Source organism: Theropithecus gelada, chromosome X, assembly GCF_003255815.1.
Source record: "Theropithecus gelada isolate Dixy chromosome X, Tgel_1.0, whole genome shotgun sequence".
NCBI classification, from domain to species: domain Eukaryota; kingdom Metazoa; phylum Chordata; class Mammalia; order Primates; family Cercopithecidae; genus Theropithecus; species Theropithecus gelada.
This window is the reverse complement of record NC_037689.1, coordinates 81,704,968-81,721,885: the sequence shown is the minus strand read 5'-3', so window position 1 is coordinate 81,721,885 and position 16,918 is coordinate 81,704,968. Positions and strand designations below refer to the sequence as shown.

Below are 16,918 nucleotides of genomic sequence, written 5' to 3'. Positions count from 1 at the left end.
GAGCCAGTCTAGGGAAGACTGGAGCATTCCAAGCAGGACTAGCATGTGCATAGATCATGAGGTGAGGGGCCCCTGCCTTAGACAGCTCTATTTATGTCTGCCTTTACCTCTACATCTGTAGATCTCATCCTTTTTGTAATCACAAAACTCCTTTGAGTGTTGAGAATCTGATAATAGCTATGGCTCCGTGCCCCCCAAAAATGTACATATGTACAGTCACAAAAATTTGCATACCATTTCCGTAATTCCTGAAGCCAGGGAACCCCAGGAAGTTTCCTTACCCAGAATGCGTTCACATTTAGGGCAAGAACAGTGTCTACTACTAATATGTAGCATGTGCTCTACTACGTGCTTTTCTGCATTATCTCTTTGGTCCCTCACAACCACCCCCATGAGGTAAGTACAGGTAAGTGTTGCTGTTTGATAGACAAGGAGACTAAGGTTCAGAGAGAGGGAGTTACTTGGCCAAGGTCACACAGGTAGTAAGTGACAGGGAGAGGCTTAAACCCAGGCAGTCTGAGGCTGAAGTGCACGTGTTGCATGCCAAGGCACTACCGGTCAGTTTTGGGCCCAGCACTGAGCAGGAGGTTTGGGGACCTTCCCCTGGCAAATGCAGAGAAGGAGGAGCTGTAGGAACTTTCTGAATAGGGGCTTAGAGATGTCAAAACACACTTGTCTATGTGGTTGTTTTCTTTCCTTCTGCTTTTCTCTTCCTCCTTCTTTTCCTTCTCCTCTTCTCTTCCTCCTTCTTTTCCTTCTCCTCTTCCTCTTTTTCCTTTTTTTGTTGAATGACAATATTTGATTTTCTTATAAAGAAGTCTTTCCGCCTTAGAAAGAGTCTCTTAAATATATTATTAGAAATATACTACTACTGCTGTCTTGTGACAGCAAACATTGAATGCAGCAGAGGCAGATCCATCTTCCCCAAAGGTAAACTGGCTTGGGAATTTTCCATTGACTTAAAAAAAAATGTTATGCATTAACTTTTTTGGGACCAGGTAATACAGTCACATGTTTCAAAACTCAAAAGGTACAAAAAGGAACTGAGTGCAGGTTGCCCTCACTCGCCACTTGCCACCTGGTTCCCTTGCCCGGAGGCAACTGAGGTGTCCCAGTTTCTTGTGTATTTTCCCAAAGGTGTTTTATGCAAATATATGCATATCCAATATAGATATTCTTTTTTAAATGGTTATTTTCTTACCCCTTGAGTTGGAGACATAGTCTAAACTTCTCTCTTGATCTCGTTGGCCCTTGTGAGTGCCCTGGAGACAGAGGGGGCTGGTGAGTTTCCTATAAGCACTGGGTTTTCCTCAGAGGTGAGCCTTCCCTGGCCCATTTCCAAGGCAGGCCCTCCTGTCCAGAATACTTTACACTCTTTTCAAAGTGCTTCCACCTTTGGTAATTCATCAACCACTCACAATAGCCCATGAGGTGCAAGAATTATTCACCCCATTTTATGGGTAGGGAAACAGATCCAGAAAGGTCAAGTAACTTGCTGAAAAGCACACAAACGAATGAATGCTGCTGTGTGGTGAGGGCCCAGAAGCAGCATGTGGCTTGGTCCAGCTTGGGCTTTGGAAGCAATAAGAAAGTTGTTTACTTCAAAGTCACAGTTTAAAAATATTCTAGTGGCACTAGTGTGGGACAGTGGAAAAAGCAAGGGAATTTGCAGTTCCAGCGGGGTTTTGCTTCCTGGCTCTGCCACTTAAAAAGGAGCATGTTACTTCATCATTCTTAGCCTCAGTTTTCTAATCTATAGAGTGGGGATGATAATACCCACCAGCAGGGTGGATAGTGATGCACAAGTGAAAATGATCTGTAAAATGGGGCATATGCAAATGCTGGCTTTGCCATTGTTACTATAGTTATTGTGGCTGGTCCCTTGCAGACACAAGGGGTGGGCGGTGGCGGGGTCAGCAGCAATTTCCCAAAGGGAAGACAGGCAGGCTTATGGTGGGGACAAATTTGCCCCGCCCTCAAGCCAACTAATCTAAAAAGCCTCCCCCTCCCCCACATCCCCCTCCCCGCCCCCGCCCCCGCTGATCGGTCTTCCAGGCAATTAGAACAGCCCCAGGGCCTGAGCACAAAGTCTTCCTCAGTGGGTGTCTTGAACTGACTTTGATCTGTAACTACCCCCCCAATTCCCCGCGGATCAATTGTTTTTTTTTTTTTTTTTAGGTTTATGTATTTATTTTTTTCTATTATTAAAGTAAAACGTGCCCACTAGAGAAAACTTGGAAAATACTGAAAAGTAGAAAGAAGAAAAATAAAACTATCCTTATACCTTCCTCCTCCACAAAAGCCCACTTCGGTTAATGTTTTGGTACATTTCCCTTCCGTCTTTTTTTCCTCTATGTGCTTACAATAATTCTGGGAGGAACAACTTTTAATTTGTGTTGCTGGTTTTGTGGACACCATGCCTACCTTTGGGGGTATTTCAATGTTAATTTTGAAATATTGAAAATAATTCCTGCTTTTATCCATGGATTTTTTTTTTCCCCCGTAGAATTTTCCACAAGAATCCAATGAGAAGGAATCTTGAAGGCCATTGAGGCGGTGCCCTCTCTTGGGAGCAGGCCCAGCCTCTGGAAGGCCTGGAGTTGGTCAGTTCAGCAGCCTGCTCTGGTACTTGTACGGCCAGAGCTGAGGCAAGAACTAGGGCTCAGACAGGCAGTGCCAGCCTGATGAGGAGAGGCAGTGTGGGCTGCCCAGTGGCAAGAGCTCCCTGGGCCTCCTCTGCCACTCTCCCCCACCGGGTAGCATATCTTCCCAGATGTGGTCATTGAAACGAAAATGGGGCACCAATTTGCTATCACTGTTTACCTGTTGGCTGCTTCTCAGGGCTGAGGCCTTTACAGGGATTTGACTGACAGCTTTGGGGGTGGGACCCCCTGAGAGGACTGGGATAGGGGACTGGAAACCAGGCTAACGGAGCGTTTGAGATGGCAAGCCTTGGTGAGTGGTCTCTTGCAGGCTGATGGTTCCAGAGCTCCCGTTTGCCTGCTTCCCTGGCCTTCCCTCATCTTGAACTGCGCCATTCAGCCTCCCTTCCACACTCTTTTATTCTTTAAAAAAAAAATCCTTTTTTTTAGTATAAGTAAAATTGCTGTTGTTTCTGGCTTACACTGCCCTTAAGCCGAGAGTGTGAGAGTGTATAATTAGAATTAGACTAGGAATACCATTTGAAGGGACTGGTATTCCTAGCCAACTAGGTGCCTTGATGCTGTTTAATAAAAGCTTGGCTTTTCCCATCCCAGGACACATTCAAGGCTTTTTCCACTCCATTCTATGGAATGCCCTTCCCCCGCTTGGAGGCCTAGGGAAATACAGCTCACCCTATAAGGCCCAACTGAAGTATCATCCTTTTAGAGACTCTCTGGGATGCTTCTCTGGCAGGGCGAGTTGCTCCCTCGTTAGTGCTCCCACAGCTCTGGGTTCATGTTGGTAACAGAGCTGGAAACATGTTGGGATCTGCTTCTTTTCCTCCTCCCTTGCCTTGTCTGGGAATTCCTAGACAGCCGGGATGGATGGGGCTGTGTGCTTGTCTCCCATCCCGGTCGCAGTAGTTGAAGGAGCTTCGTAAATATTTGGTAAATAAAATTACAATATCATGACATTTAGTTTTCTCTTCCTCATCTCTCTCATTATCCCCCATCCCCATTTTTCCATGTTGCCAACTCCCCAGAGGTTGCAGTCACCACACATTACAACTTCCTCCCCCTTTCATTATGTGCCAATTGTCTACACTCGACTGGGAAGCATCCTTTTTATCCATGGAAGTGCTCCTCTTGGATCTGACATGCCAACATGACTTTTCCATCCCTAAATCACTCCCTGGACAGGGACAGCTCCTCCCCAAGATGCCAATAAGCCCCTCTCCATGACTGCAGTGCCAGTATTCCTACCCCACCATGGACAGCCCCAGTGCAACACAGAGCTTGGCCTTCCATCCCAAGAACTTGGGCTAGGGACACAGTAGCTCCCCAGTGGGGTCAGACTCTCAGGCTGAGCCAGAGTAGAGATTGGAAGGAACAGGGTTATTCTTGACACTTCAGCGAGAAGAAAAGTTCAGAACTGTGTGTGTGCTGTCAGTGGCGCTTTACAATGAAGACAAGAGGTAGGTTTTCAAAGATTTTATTTAAAAAAACAAAGATACATAACACTAAAACAACACCAGTGGACTTCTCCCCACCTCCCAGTCTGCTGATCAGTACCCTCTCTCCCAGAGCTCCACCTGGATGGTCCTGAGGACCAAACCCTGCCTCTCAGCTGCCTCCTGCCCTACAAACTGGTGACTGCTGTCATCCAGCTTCTGATCTGTTTCATTTAAGACAATAAAAATACTCCCTTCCCCAATTCACTTAAAAATAATTTTCAAAGATTAAAAACTCATTTGTGTGTGTGTGTGTGTGTTTTTAAATAAGAACTTTAAATGTGGGATATCTCCCTCTTCCCCTAGGCCCAGTTGAGGACTCTGGGGTGCCTGCCTCTTCACCCCAGGAAGCCAGCTGCCACTTGGTGCCCCTTGGAAATTTTCAGGAAGTAATTTCTTTCAAATTTCCCCTGCAGTCACAAATTCCACAAACTGCTTGCATAAACACGCTGTCTTCATTATAGGCACCACTCCTCAGCTCTGGAAACCTGATCTCTTTCTGTCAACTAGACCACATGCTTCAGATTCCCTGCAAACAGGGGAGAAAACAAAATTCAAAGTCAGGTAATGTATGTGAATTACACCCCAATAGAGCTATTTTTTAAAAAGCACTTATATTTTGGGGCTTGTTCTCTGCTGCTCTTGGGAACTCTGTGACCTCACCATAAGGAACAAGACCAGAATAGCTTGCTGGATGATGAGGAACAAATGGCCCAGAGACCCCTGTTACCCAGGCAACCACCAGCCAATTAGTGGACATGTGATGGAGGCCTTTGACAGCCAGCTGACTGCAGACATTGGGTGTATCCAGCCTGAACCAGAAGAGCCACCCAGCTGAACTCAGCTCAATTGCCAATCTATAGAGTCATGAGCTAAACAAATGGTTGTTTTAAGTCACACACACACACACACACACACACACACACACTCTCTCTCTCTCTCTCTCTCTCGTAACACTTTTCAGAGTTCAGACTTTACTAACCGCATCAAATCTCATGCTCCCCACCCCCAACTTTTGTTCCTTCCCTTAGCAAGCCATAACCCTCCTAGCATTTTATCTTGTGAGTACCTGTGAAACACGGATTGGGGGCTTTTCTCTGATCTCAGGCCTAAGAGTCTTTGAGGGAAATGTGATCATTTGAAATCCTACAGGACTGGGCTCTAGGAATGAAAAGTTGCTCACTTTGTCCCTCCATAGTCTTTCCCTTGCCACACTTCCCCAAGTAGAAACGCTGGACTCCAAATCCTACTGGCCACTTCTCTGAAACAGAAACAATGCTCCTGGAGGGCAGGGCCTGGCTGTCTTACTTTTGGTTGATCTCCAAAGTCTGGCACAGTGCCTCACTCAGTATGTAACTTATCTTTTCATTCTCTTAACAGGGTCTTTTGTAAAGCAGAAATTGATTTTGATGAGGTCCAATTCCTTACCAATTTTTTTTTTCTTTTTTTGGATCATGCTTTTGGTGTTTCAACCTCCTAACCTCAAAAAAATCTCTGGATAATCTTTGATTCTTCATCTCTTAGTTCACACCTTCTTCACATCTTATGAGTTGTGAAGCCTAACCTCAAGATGTCTCTCCAATCTATCCCCTTCTTTCTGTTCCACTGTCTCTGCTTTAGTCACACCTCTTGTTACTCAGGTCACTGTGACAGCCTCTTATCTGGTCCTCCTGCTTCTAGAGCTATTCCCTGCACAGTTGCTATCTGTGATCACATTCCTTCTCTGCTCAAAAAGACTTTAGCAGGCCGGGCGTGGTGGCTTATGCCTGTAATCCGAGCACTTTGGGAGGCTGAGGCGGATGGATCACCTGAGGTTAGGAGTTCAAGACCAGCCTGGCCAACATGGTGAAACCTCGTCTCTACTAAAAATACAAAAAAATTAGCCGGGTGTGGTGGTGGGTGCCTGCAGCCCCAGCTACTGGGGAGGCTGAGGCAGGAGAATCGCCTGAACCTGGGAGGTGGAGTTTGCAGTGAGCTGAGATGGCGGCATTGCACTCCAGCCTGTGTGACAGAGCGAGACACCGCCTCAAAAAAAAAAAAAAAAAAAAAAAAAAAAGACTTTAGCAGCTCCCGACCTACCACCTATGAATGAAGTCCAACTCCTTAGCGTAAATGGGCCCTATCCATGCTTTCCTGTTTCCACACCTTGGCTTGTGTTGTTGCCTCAGCTGAGGACAACCTACAGGGGACGCTGGTGTGAAGTGAGGGTCCTTCCATCTGTAAGTATAGCCAGAGCTAGGGGAATGAGTGAATGCAAGGATGAACAAAATTCCATGTCAAAGCATTCCAACAACACATGTTCACAGGGAGGAAAGGTGGGTGCTGTACTCTCTGCTGCTCCACCTCACTCTCCAGTTACATTTGGAGGCAATAAAGAAAAACAACAGAAATAATTTTCACCAAAAGTTGACGATGAGCAATGTTGAATTGGGATAACAATAAAAATGCAAGCTTAAATAATGTCCATTGTTTCCCCCTCACATCTAGCTTTTCCAGCAGTGGGTGGCAGCCTGAGAACATTCTAAAGGCCAGCACAGGCTGGGGTCTAGGGAGACAAGAAGTTCAGATCACAGGGGGCAGACTCAATTGCCTAGAGAGGCCAAGAATATACTGTTTGTAAAGCAGGCTGGGGGCAAGATATAAGGGGCCCTCTTGATCCTTTTTTCATTTTCTTACTTTGAATCATCACATAAGTGTAAGAAATACTTTCCTTTTTTTCTTAACTCTGCCACAGAAGAAAACAAAACCAAGACAGTATAAATGGAAACTCACTTGGCCTAGAGTAAGAGATACAAAAGGGACTGGTGGGGCCTGGGGCAAAGAGGAAGGTACCTGCTGACAAAGTGGGCAGATGCTGCTCAGCTCCAGCCACTCACCACTGTGCAGGCCTGTGGGCCCCATGGGGCCGAGTCCTTCCATTTTCCAAGAGAAGTCCAAATTTCACATTTTTATGCAATTTCCACTGTGTTAAATGTGGGCAAATGACTGACATTTTAAAAGAATATCATATGAGGCATCAAGATGAGTGGCCAAACAAAACAATTTTGGAGGCGAGATGTAGCTTGTGGACTCCCAGTTTGTGATTTCCGGTTATCTCTGAAACAGTCCTGATTTATACCTAAGGCACCCCATTTCACTCTCAAATATCCTGGTTTGGACAATAAACTATGTTGTTACTCTAGCTCTGATGTACAGGGAGTATTGAACTGGGACTCAGGGGGCCTGGGTTCTGCTGAACCACTGGTTGACTCATTTGTTTATCAATTTATTCAATAAATGTTTATGGAGTGTCTACTCTGTGCCAGGTACTTTGTTAGGTGTTGACGAACAATCTCTTTAGTCTTTCTTTTTTAAATTAATATATTTTATTTTTAGAACAGTTTTAAGTTTATAGAAAAACTGAAGAGAAAGTACAGAGAGCTCTCATATATTTCCTTCTCCTTCCCCTACAGGCAGTTTCCCCTATTATTAACATCTTGCATTAGTGTGGTACATTTATTATAGTTAGTGAATGGATACTGATACATTATCATTAACTTAAGTCCACTGTTTACATTAAGATTCACTTTTGGTCTTGCACAGTTCTATGAGTTTTGAAAAGTATATAATGTTATGCATCCACCATTAGAGTATCATGCAGGAGTAGTTTCACTGCCCTCAAAATCACCTGTGTTCCATGGACTCATCCCTCCCTTCCTTTCCCTGAAGCCTGGCAACCACTCATCTTTTTACTGTCCTATGGTTAGAATCATACAGTATGTAACCTTTTCAGACTGGCTTCTTTCAAGATGCATTTAAGTTTCTTCCATGTCTTTTTGTGGCTTGATAGCTCATTTTTTCTTAGTACTGAATAATAGTCCATGGTCTGGATGTACCACGGGTTTATCCATTCCCTATTGCAAGACATCTTGGTTGCTTCCAAGTTTTGGCAATTCTGAATAAAGCTGCTATAAACATTTGTGCAGGGCTGGACAGTGGCTCATGCCTGTAATCCCAGTGCTTTGGGAGGCTGAGGCGGGAGGATCACTTGAGGCCAGGAGTTCAAGACTAGCCTGGGCAAAATAGTGAGACCCTGTCTCTACAAAATAAAAAAATTAGCTGGGTGTGATGGCACACCCCTGTAGTCTGAGCTACTCAAGAGGCTGGGGCAAGAGGATCGCTTGAACCCAGGAGGTCAAGGCTGCAGTTAGCTATGGTTGTGCCACTGTACTCTGGCCTGGGCGACAGAGTGAAACACTATCTCTAAACAAAACAAAACAAAACAAAACAAAAAAAACCCCAAACAAACAACAAAAAAGACCTCCAAACATTCATGTGCAGGTTTTTGTGTGGACATGAGTTTTTAATTCATTTGGGTAATTACTAAGGAGTGTGATTGCTAGATTATGTGGTAAGAATATGTTTACTTTTGTAAGAAACTACCAAAATGTCTTCCCAAGTGACTGTACCATATTGCATTCCTACCAGCAATGAATGAGAGTTCCTGTAGTTCTACATCCTTTTTTTTTTTTTTTTTTTTTTTTTTTTTTTTTTTTTTTTGAGACGGAGTCTCGCTCTGTCGCCCAGGCTGGAGTGCAGTGGCGCGATCTGGGCTCACTGCAAGCTCCGCCTCCCGGGTTCACGCCATTCTCCTGCCTCAGCCTCCCGAGTAGCTGGGACTACAGGCGCCCACAACCGCGCCCGGCTAATTTTTTTGTATTTTTAGTAGAGACGGGGTTTCACCGTGGTCTCGATCTCGTGAGCTTGTGATCCGCCCGCCTCGGCCTCCCAAAGTGCTGGGATTACAGGCGTGAGCCACCGCGCCCGGCAAGTTCTACATCCTTAACAGCATCTGGTGCTGTCAGTGTCTTGGATTTTAGCCATTCTAATATATATGTAATGGTATCTCATTTTAATTTGCAATTCCTTAGTGACACATGATATTGGGCATCTTTTCACATATAGTCTCTGACTTAAGATGTTTCAACTTTATGACAGTACAAAAGTAATATGCATTCAGTACACTCCTCAACTTATGATGGGGTTACATCTAGATAATCCCATCGTAAGTTGAAGATACTGTAAGTTGAAAACATACTTTCCACTTACAATGGATTTATTGGGACATAACCCCACTGCAATAGGCAGAGGAGCATCTGCACTTACTTGCTGTCTGTATATCTTCTTTGGTGAGGTGCCTATTAATATCTTTTGTCCATTTTTATTTAAAAAAATTTTTAAAAAATTTTTTGTAGAGATGGGGTCTTGCTATGTTGCCCAAGCTGGTTTTGAACTCCGGGCCTCAAGCAATCCTTCCTCCTAGGCCTCCCAAAGCGCTGGGATCACAGCCAGGAGCCACCACACCCCAAAAATGGGCTTGCTTTTGCCCATTTTTTAAAATTTAATTTTATTTTTTTGAGACAGAGTCTCGCTCTGTTGCCCAGGCTGGAATGTAGTAGTGTGATCATAGCTCACTTCAGTCTTGACTTCTTGGGCTCAAGTAATCCTCCCACCTCAGCCTTCCGAGCAGCTGGGACTACAGGCACATGCTACCATATCTGGCTAATTTTTGTATTTTTTGTGGAGACAGGGTTTCACCATGTTGCCCAGCCTAGTCTCAAACTCCTGGACTCAAGCAATCTGCCCACCTTGGCCTCCCAAAGTGCTGAGATTACAGGAGTGAGCTACTGCACCCAGCCTCTTTTGCCCATTTAAAAATTGAGTGTTTTCTTATTGGTGAGTTTTAAGAATTCTTTGTATATTTTGGATAGAACTCTTTTACTGGATATGAATTTTGCAAATATTTCTCCCAGTCTGTGGTTTGTCTTTTTATTCTCTTAATCTTTTTAATGTGGAGCAGTGTGGTCCAATAGAACTTTCTTGGATGATGTGACCATCCTACAGCTATGCTGCTCAATATGGTAGCCACTAGTCACATGTGGCTATTGAGCACTTGAAATATGTCTAGTGCAAGCGCGGAACATAATTTTCTATTTTGTTTAATTTTAATGAACTTAGCCACATGTGGCTAGTGGTGAGACTATATTGGACAGAGCAGACATAGAACAGTCCTCTTGTGCCTTTTTTTTCCTTCATGACGTTGACTAGGGGTCATCCTTATTGCTCCTTTGTTTACAACCTTCCTTTTCAATCTATGAGCAAGTCCTGTGGATTCTACCTCCAAAATAGATTCCAAATCTACCTCCTTCTTTCCACCCTTCACTGCTGCAACTGTACCCCAAACTATTCTTGCCCTTTACATGGATGATTCTAATAGCCCCAAGACTGGTCTCCTTGCTTCCTTCCTTGTCTCCTACAACCTATGCTCTATATAGCAACCAGAGTATTTTGTTAATACTTAGGTCAGACCGCATCACTCCTATGCTCAAATCCCTCTAACAGCCTCCAATCACAATAAAATCTAAGTTACTCACCTGCAGGGGCTGGTCCCTTGCCTCCTGTCTCCTACCACCACCCTTCTTGCTCACATGAGTCTTCTTTGTGTAGCTTGAACACAGAAATCATTTTTCCCTCTTAGGGCTTCTCCTGTCTTTGAATTTGCTCTTCCTTCTGCCTGGAACGCTCTGTCCTGGCTATCCGCATTTCCAACTCTTCTCATCACCTTTGTCACCTTGAGTCGACAGGTCTCAATCCCAAAGTCACTTCTGAGAGACCTTAGGACCACCCAAGCTAAGGAGCCACCCCCTTATTCAGTCCTTTTCTGTCACATGATTCTGTTTTATTTTCTTCAATTCACTTAGCACACAGAAAACTTCTTGTGTGTTTGTTTCCTTATTTGCTCACTGTTGGCTTCCTCTCACCAGCTCTATGAGGGCAGGGACCTTGTCTGCTGTCTTGGTCATTACTCTACTGTTAGCACCCTCAGTAGTGCCTGATGCCTAGTAGGTGCTCAGTACCCATTGATTGAAGGAAAAGACATCTGTAGAGCTACAGGGCAGCGATCAAGCACTTTCCCATTAAATTCCCAGAGGCTTAAAGCTTGGTCATTGCTCTTAAGGACCTTATAAATGTGGTTAAGGTGAGCAAACGCATGCTAACGAAAGGAGAACCAGGCTAGGATACATAAGTTCTGAACACAATCAGTATCACAGCAGTTTGGAGGGATGCTGGTGTGATCTCAGGAACCCTTGGAGGTTGGGTGACATCACAAAGGAACAGAGAAGTGAATTTAGGACTGTTGAAAAGTGTTTCCAAAACTTCTGTCACATGAATACCTCTTTTAGGAATGTTTTTATATCTACTTAACAGCTGTATTAATAGTCACCATGATATATATACACATACACACACACACACACACACATATATAAAATTTATTTTTATTTTTTGGGGGTATTAACTCACTTTTAAACTTCAGGCCAAGCCCAGTGACTCACGCCTGTAATCCCAGCACTATGGGAGGCCGAGGCAGGAGGATCCCTTGAGCCCAGGAGTTCGAGACCAGCCTGGGGAAAATAGGGAGTCCCTGTCTCTATTAATTTTTAAAAAGAAATTTTAAAAAATAAGAAAAAAACTTTAATACCTATTTTGGCCTCATCTATCATAAGCAGCAATAATAATAATAATAGACAACTTGCTTATTATATTTTAAAACATATGTTAAAATAAATATGACTATTAAAATTAAAAATGTCTTTGTGTCACCTCAGATTGTCTGTCATATAGAGGAACATGAGGCACATCTTGAGAAAAATCATTGTAGGGATTACTCTTGGGCAGCCGGTGTCCAGGCTGTCCTGCTGCTGGCAGGCTCTGGTATCTGAGAATCTTAGATGGTGTGCACCCCCACTCTCATCCAGCTATTCAGCTCCCTTAGTTGACTCAATCTGGTCCATTTTTCTGTCTATTTATTGCCTAAGCCTTTGCCGATGTCTACAATGGCCTAGGCCCTGTGCTGGGTGCTGGGGTCACAGAGGGGATCAAGACAGTTCTTGCTGTGAAGGAGTTCTCGGCCTAGTGAGGAAGACATATATGGAGGCAAACACCTAGTCCACAGTAGCAAGGTGATACAAGTCTAGTATGTACAGAGTGCTGTGGGCAGAAAAAGAGGGCACAGAAGTTTCACAGGGCAGGTGGTTTATTGAAGGGCAAAGGAGGGAAGAATGTTCCAGGCAGCAGGAACAGAGCAGGATGTATAAAGTCAACTGCAAAGTTTTGGAGGTCAGGATACAGGATGAAGATCAGGGACGGGGGCAATGCAGCTGGAGAGGTGGCCAGAGGCCATATCAAGGCCAGAGCCTTATCTGAGAGGCCATGGGGAGCCTCTGAGGGATTGTCAGGAGAGCAGGGGATCTGGTGGGATCCAGGGCTAGAGCAAGATTTCCAGCTGCTGCCCCATCATGGCCAGGTTCAAGGACTTCATTTTCTACCTGGGAACAATTGCAGTACCAAGGGTTCCTATGAAGCCTTGGGCATGTGTCGACATGGATGGCTGGTTTAATTTTTAGCTCTTAATGGTCAACTGCATTGCTTGCCTTGGAATGTAGATTCCTCCTGTCATCAGAGAGCCTTTTATTGACAATTAAGTAAAACCGCCAATTACCACTTGTCTGCCTCTGACCTGAATTAGAACCTGAGGTTGTGGATTAATCCCACCAGGCTTCTGACATTTACAGGATACCAGCACTTAGAGGATATTACCCTGATGGTTAGGGTGCTCTGGTCTTAGCTCTCAAGGCACTACTGCAGTCTCAAACGGAATCGAAGCAATTTCTAAAATAGCCTATGATTCATTTTTTCTCCCCTCCTGTGCCTAAATCTGCTGGCTTCATGTGGAGGGATGGGCACAAGTAACTGTAGAGGTGACATCACAGGAGTGGGCTGCTTGCCTGCCAGCCAGCTTGTGGAGCTGGGCCCCGGCAATTGTCTATCTGCTGGGCTGGGCAATGCCTCCCAGCTGTTTTGGAGACAGAGCTCCGAGGTTCTTTGGTCGATGTGCCTTCTCCACATTTCTTTTTCTCAGACAAAAATTCTGGGCTGGGAAATCCAGGATAATGGGAATAGCAGTGGCAGGAGGAATAATACAGCCTTACATCTGTATAATGCTTTAGAGTTTGAAAGCTATTTGCTCTATTTTGCCCCACCCAAACACCAGTGGGAAATGGAAGCTGGGATTTTCGACTTGAACTGGAGACCAACTCTCGCTCTCTTGCACAAAAAACCTAAATGCTAACATCCCCTATTCACCTCAAGGCATATCATGATTAGGCCTTGGATGCCACCAGAAGGTCAGAGAGGCTCCCTTCAGCTTCTAGGTGCTTCCTGGAAGATAAATTCTCCAGGACAAATTGCCTGGCAGGCACAATCTATTAACTATGCCATCCTGATTGAGCCAGCAAGCAGTGCCAGTTTCAGCACTGCCAACTCCTTCTGCACACCCTGGTTTACAGTCCCAGTGGTCCCAAAGACCTTTACTGGAGCCAAAGGCACAGTCGCTAACTGTGGAGCCCTGAAGGTAGGGTGTGTCACAAACATCTGGAAGTGCCAACAGCTGCCAGAGAGCTCAAGGGCCTGTGAAAAGAAAACCCACAATTCAAGTAACATCAGCTATCACTGTGGATCCTGAAGTGAAGGGTCACTGAGCCCAGCCGTGAACAGCTGAAGAGCGGGTTAGAGGGATTCTTTTCTTGGAGGAGCCATAAAAATTGTTCTGTGGTGGTGTCATGATTGCTTTGTGATCATTCAGCATGTGAGCCCAGCATGGCTTGGTGTCCCCAGTGCCTTATTGCCATAGTGAACATAAGAAGTCTCCTCTGGCCCAGCTCCCTTCCTGTGATCTTCCCCAGGATCATGGTCGCCAGGCTGGAAGCCAAGAGTGGCATACTCTTGATTGGCCTTCCTGGTTTTAGATTAGATTTCATTGTCACTAGTGTGCGTGTATGTGTCGGGGGATGAGGGTGGGGGTTGGAAGCAGTGAGCCATAGATGCTCAGCAATATTGCGAGAGCAGCAGGTGCTCCTGCTATTGTTGCTGCCATAGCTGCCACCACCACTACTATCACCAAAATGAATCCAGGATGACCTTGTGTAAGACCACAGTTGCTGGTCAGTGCCATGAAAATGTCATCTGTGTAAACCAAGATGCTTGTACTTGGGCAGTTCTGTCTGTCAGAAATCTTGGTGGGGTATAAAAGTGACCCTCTTGAAAGTTGAATCTGTAAATGCATATGTGGAAAGTGACTGTCAGAACAGAACATCACCACCTCCAAAGCAGAGAGCCCTCCCAGAACTTGTTTTCCAGCTCACGGCAGAAATGTGCACCTATGAAAGTAGATTAAGAATCACCGTCTCAGCCTGTTTTAGAGATGTGAATAAAAATCTTGGCTTGGGACTGCCTTCTCTCTGGTTGACTGATTTTTCAATTGATTTGTATTTATTAGCTAATGAAATTAAAGTTGTAAAAATGATAACAGAAACACAATAAATCTCTCCCACAACTGGCTGTTTCTATGTCACTATGGTGCATTCCTCACTTTGATTACTTCAAAGTCTATTATTTTGTTTTCAATTATTCTGTTTTTCTGGCACTGGAGAAAATCAATTTGTTTTATTTTCTCTTATTCATGCACTCAATTATGCTCTTCGGGCACATTTAATCACTTTGATGTTTTCATTTTATGGCCCGTCTCTAGGCACTTCAGCTGCATTGCTGCCAATGGGCAAGCAGGACTAATTTGCATGTCACAATAGACTTGAAATTCTAACTCAATTTAGAAATCTTTGTGAAATCTCCCTCCAAAATGTGCTTGGAGCTGCAAAGAGGCAGAAGAATGTTGGCAAACCAGGAGCCTGTAAAGATGCTTTCCTTTCTCAAAAGACTATGAGCTCCTGCATGACCCGACCATGGCTTGGGGAAGTCCCTGTCCAGGTACAGCAGAAAACCATGGGATGGGAGGTCTGCAGACCTTCCTCGGGAACTCTGTGGTGAGAATCCTGCAGCAGCTGCCCCTCCGTGGCAAGGCCAAGGAGGCTAGGCCCACTTACTCTGGCAGAAAATGACTCTTAGCATTGCTGGATTTGGTGGCTGTGCTCAAGACAGCACCTGAATCTCAGTTGGCTAAAGGGCCTCCGGGTAGACTGACAAAGTTGTCAACAGTTAGGCATTCCAAAACCCTGAGTGGTTTGCCTTATTTTTCCTAATAATTTCCAACCTTCCTTCTACCCCTTGATCATTTTAGAGCTAGAAGCTGGAGGGGAATGAGCAATACAATTGCTTTGGGCATGTGCTTTGGGCATGTACTTTTGGCACACAAGCAAAAAATGCTTAATTAAACATATTAGAGGCCTCCAACTACTCTTTGAATATTCTTGGCTTGTTTATGTAACAATCAGCAGCTCTGCCAGGCAGAAGGAAAATTCCTTATTTCCTCTTCTAAGCTTTGGGTATGATCCTCAGTGTCTCAGGTGGAATCCTAGCTTCCGTACTTACCTGCTGTGTGACTTTGTACAGGCTAATTAACTTCCCTAGGCCTCAGTTCCTACATCTATTAAATGGGGCTAATAATATTATATATATTAGAGACTGATCTGCTTCCTAAACTTCTATACTGTCAAGAGTTTGGCCATATTCACATACTGCCTATGTGGACTTTTCTTATACAGACATTAAAAAAACCCCAGCCTCATCCTAAGCAATATCTTTGGAACCAAAGAGTTTGATCTGATAATTATATTTCTTTTTAATACACATTGAAACATATATCTATATTGAACATACTAAATCCATTTCGCTTGGGGTCTTTGATCTTGCTTGTCTCTTCATCTAGAATGTACTTCACTACCGTTTTTTTTTTTAAAGACAGGGTCTCACTCTATTGCCCAAGCTGGAGAGCAGTGGTGCAATCATGGCTCACTACAGCCTTGACCTCCTGAGCTCAATTGATCCTCACATCTCAGCTCCCAAGTAGTTGGGACTACAGGTATGCGTCATCACACCCAGCTCAGTTTTACATTTTTTTTTGGAAGAGACAAGGTTTTGCCATGTTGCTCAGGCTGGTCTCAAACTCCTGGGCTCAAGTGACCTGCCTGTCTCGGCCTCCCAAAGTGCTGGGATTACAGGCGTGAGCTACTGTGCCCGGTCGAATGCAAATTTTGTAAATCTCCTTCCCTCATTTCATTGATCTCTGTTCCCAAATGTCACCGCCTCAGAAAGGCCTTTACTGAATAGCATCCCTCGTAATTTATCAGTAAACAACATTAAATATTTATTTAGTTGTTTATTGTCTATCTTCCACACTAGAATGTAATCTCCATGATGGGCAAGGACTTTATTTGGCCTATTTCCTTTACTATTTTAAGAGACAGTATCTCACTATGTTGTCCAGGCTGGTCTCAAACTCCTGGGCTCAAGTGATCCTCCTGCCTCAGCTTCCTGAGTATTTGGAACTATCAGCCCAAATACTGAGTATTTGGAACTATCAGCCCACATCACTGTGCCTGGCTTATCTATTCTATTGACTTCTGTATTGCCAGTGTCCAGAGTAGGGCCTGGCACATATTAACACTAAACGGTTACTGTTAGGCTTCCCTTTCATTCCACCAGGGTGGTGTCAAAGAAGGCAGAGTAGAAAGCCAGGACTTTCCTTCTTTGCTCAATGGCAAGGAGGCCCACCCACTGCTATGTCAGTAGAGGCCAAATGGGGAGCAATAAAAAGATGCCGTTCCCATTTTTGGCCAGGGTGGTATCAGTAGAGGTCTACTGGACAGCCTGAATTTTACTCCATCCAGCAATACTGAGGTGCCCTTCTTCTGCCCAGGGTGTCCATGG

The 16,918-nt window shown here is 44.6% G+C and overlaps 1 protein-coding gene across 2 annotated transcripts in view; it reads right to left on the bottom strand.

Moving 5' to 3' along the window:
• Positions 1–4,118: 4,118 nt before the first annotated feature.
• HDAC8 (histone deacetylase 8) overlaps positions 4,119–16,918 on the bottom strand; it is a 239,932-nt gene continuing 227,132 nt past the window's right edge. For both annotated transcript variants that reach the window (XM_025373005.1, XM_025373006.1), the window contains one exon: positions 4,119–4,682. In XM_025373005.1, coding sequence (XP_025228790.1) covers positions 4,660–4,682 — 23 coding nt within the window. In that variant the 3' untranslated portion in view covers positions 4,119–4,659. The remainder of the gene's footprint in view (positions 4,683–16,918) is intronic.